General features: G+C 54.5%; 1 protein-coding gene across 1 annotated transcript; it reads left to right on the top strand.

Moving 5' to 3' along the window:
- Positions 1–550: 550 nt before the first annotated feature.
- On the top strand, positions 551–1784 carry LOC147983577 (uncharacterized). The gene is made up of 2 exons (XM_087540781.1): positions 551–1368; positions 1424–1784. The coding sequence occupies exons 1-2, from the start codon at positions 551–553 to the stop codon at positions 1782–1784; spliced, it is 1179 nt and encodes a 392-aa protein (XP_087396907.1).
- The last annotated feature ends 823 nt before the right edge of the window (positions 1785–2607 follow it).

The following is a 2607-nucleotide window of genomic DNA, read 5'->3' as shown; positions in this document are numbered from 1 at the left end:
AAGTAAACGTCCGACCGTTATCGTGCAGAATGACTTGAGCTCTTCTATCTGTCGAGTGATAATTGTTGCGGTCGAGTGATCTTGAATCTTCCGAGTGAAACGAATTGTAGTCAAGTGGATGATGATATCCCTTGAATACTTCTGGCTTTAAGATGATTGCATAGAGGAAGGTGTCTAGGTCAGGCATATGACCCTATCTTAGATACATAGCTTCATCAGTAGGTTTGTTAAACAGTTAAAATGAGAATCCTATTGGGAGAGGGAAGGTGAAGTACCTACTCGTGCTCTGATTGTAGTAGTTCTCCGCATACCTACTCGTTCTCTGATTGTAGTATAGTACTCCTCAGCCGGGTTGGATTTCGGATTACGAACAGAACCTTCACTTTTCCTGATTTCGTGTACGATACGAAGTACGAACCAAGAAACAGTACCCCACGCAGCCGAGACTATATACCTGCAAACCATGGGAAACTCCCCTACTACGAAACCGTGGCTCCGTGCTCCGTGACCAACATATTTCTCCGCACCAAGTGCAAGCAAACGGCACGCCATGGCGGCGGCGGGATACCCCAATTGGTCCAACCTCAACAGCGAGCTCCTCGTGTCCATTGCCGCCACCGACGGCGTGTCTATGAGAGACTACAAATCCCTCCGCGCCGTATGCACGGCGTGGCGCTTCGCCCTGGTGCCACTGTCGTACCCGTGCCTTCTCTCCCTCGCCGAGAGCGACGATAGCCACAGCGTCTCCGTCTTTTCAGTCCCGACGCGGCGCTCATTCCACCTCCACACGGGGTCATCCGTTGTCGTCGTCCACTCCCAATCAAGCTTCCACGGCCGCGTCCGAGTCGTCGGCTCAGGCAACGGCCGCTTCGCCATCGCCGTCGACAAGGAGCCCAGGATAACCAGCAGCAACCCGTCGTCCTTCGTCAGCTGCACGACGCGCAGGATCTTCCTCGTCGATCCCCGCGCCGGCAAGGAGGTGCAGCTCGTCCCTCGGACAGGGGACCAGGAGTCCGTACGTAAGATTGTGTTCACTCCGAACCCGAATCTGAGCCCGCCCAGCCACAACGACGACTGGACAGCCGTGGCCCTGTACGGCAGTTGCAACAGGGTAGCCTACATCGACACCGGCGGCAGCAGCAGCACTGAAGACAAGACGTGGACGACCATCGACGTCGCGGAAGGGAGTTCCTATGACGATATGGCCTTCCACGCTGGAGACGACAAGGTGTACTTTCTCGATTCATCCGGTGGCGTGGACGTCCTCCGCATGCCCCGCGGCGGCCAGCCGGCCGTAATCGAGCCCTTTACGACCCTCATGCAAGACCCCAACCCTACCGCAGCCTATGCCCCGCCCTACGACGTTGTGTCCACAAAGATGGTCACCAAACACATCTTCTTCCACCATGGCAGCCTGTACCAGGTGGAAGAACACCAATGCCAACGTCACCTTGGGCAGCGGGTACTTCAGGATGTCTGCGCACGAGATTTTCGTCCTGAGGTGCGACCCGCAACGCTGGCCGTGCTGGGACGCGGTGAAGGATCTGGGAGGCTGCTCCGTGTTCCTCGGCAGGAGCAGCAGCCCGGCGGTGGTGCGCCCCGCTGTCCCAGAGGTGAGAGCCGATTGCGTGTACTGGATAGACTGGCAGGGCGTTTCGATGGTATGTGATATAGCCACCGGGACCTCCAAGCCGTGGGTGCTTCCTTGTGGTGCTGGCAAAGGTGACTGCTGGTACTTTGGTCACGATGACATGACGAGCATCGACGGGGAGGGGACAAATTAGACGGGGCAAATTCCTTGTGGTGCTGGCAAAGGTGACTGCTATGTCGAGCATGTTAGCTAACCCTAGGGGCAGCGGTACCAGTTTTGATAGACGGAAGAATAGGTTACAACTTACAAGTGCGTCGTTGTACACGAGTTCTGCAAATTCTTCTTTTACCGGCCGGTCTCCATAATGTACAGTTTAGTATTCTTTAATTTGTATTTTTATTCATTGCCGAAATATTGCATCTTTTAGTTGAAAGATTATATTCATATTCTGTAGTACCTATCGATTCAGCAGCCTGTTTCCTTTCTTTCATAGGATTTCAATCTTGTTTGAAGTTGTATACATTTAGCACGGTGGTTTTTGCGGGGTTCCGAAGGGATCACAGGGAGAGACTACAGAAACAACTCCCTCCCCTTCCCCCTCGTCTTGCCACTACCTAAGGAGGCCATCGACGAATCACGTGCAGGCTCCAGGGAGGGTGCCGGCGGAGCACCTTGCTGGGTTGTGCGGTGGGGAAATCTCGACTAATTCGGCGGAGTGGCATCGCAGTGGTTGTGCTAGCTCTAGTGCACACTACCAGAATCGTGAATAAGCCTGTGAGCCAATATATATTCCCGTCGGCCCCGCGTAGACTCCCAGGAAAATGTCATTTTACTGTGGGCCAGACACTGACCGACAGGTTTTTTCATCATATTCCTGTAGGTTCTGAGCAGGCGCACATGAAAAGTATATCTCTGTGCGTCGCGGCCCACAGGAATCGCATTCGGCCCTTCGCGCCCGCGGGCTGCCGCTTCGCGCCATCGGGTTTTTATTGCGCGCGCATTTTTTCGGAGAGGCC

Source organism: Triticum urartu, chromosome 2A, assembly GCF_056163025.1.
Source record: "Triticum urartu cultivar PI428250 chromosome 2A, HENAU_Tu73, whole genome shotgun sequence".
Classification (NCBI taxonomy): Eukaryota; Viridiplantae; Streptophyta; class Magnoliopsida; order Poales; family Poaceae; genus Triticum; species Triticum urartu.
Note: the sequence above shows the minus strand (reverse complement) of the source record. Positions and strands in the feature narration are given on the sequence as shown.

What these genes read in the sequence shown, in the direction of transcription:
- LOC147983577 (XM_087540781.1), top strand. Translation starts at nt 551, where the DNA reads ATGGCGGCGGCGGGATACCCCAATTGGTCCAACCTCAACAGCGAGCTC. An exon ending in GCCCCGCCCTACGACGTTGT is followed by an intron (nt 1,369 to 1,423) that starts GTCCACAAAGAT and finishes AGCCTGTACCAG; the next exon opens with GTGGAAGAACACCAATGCCA.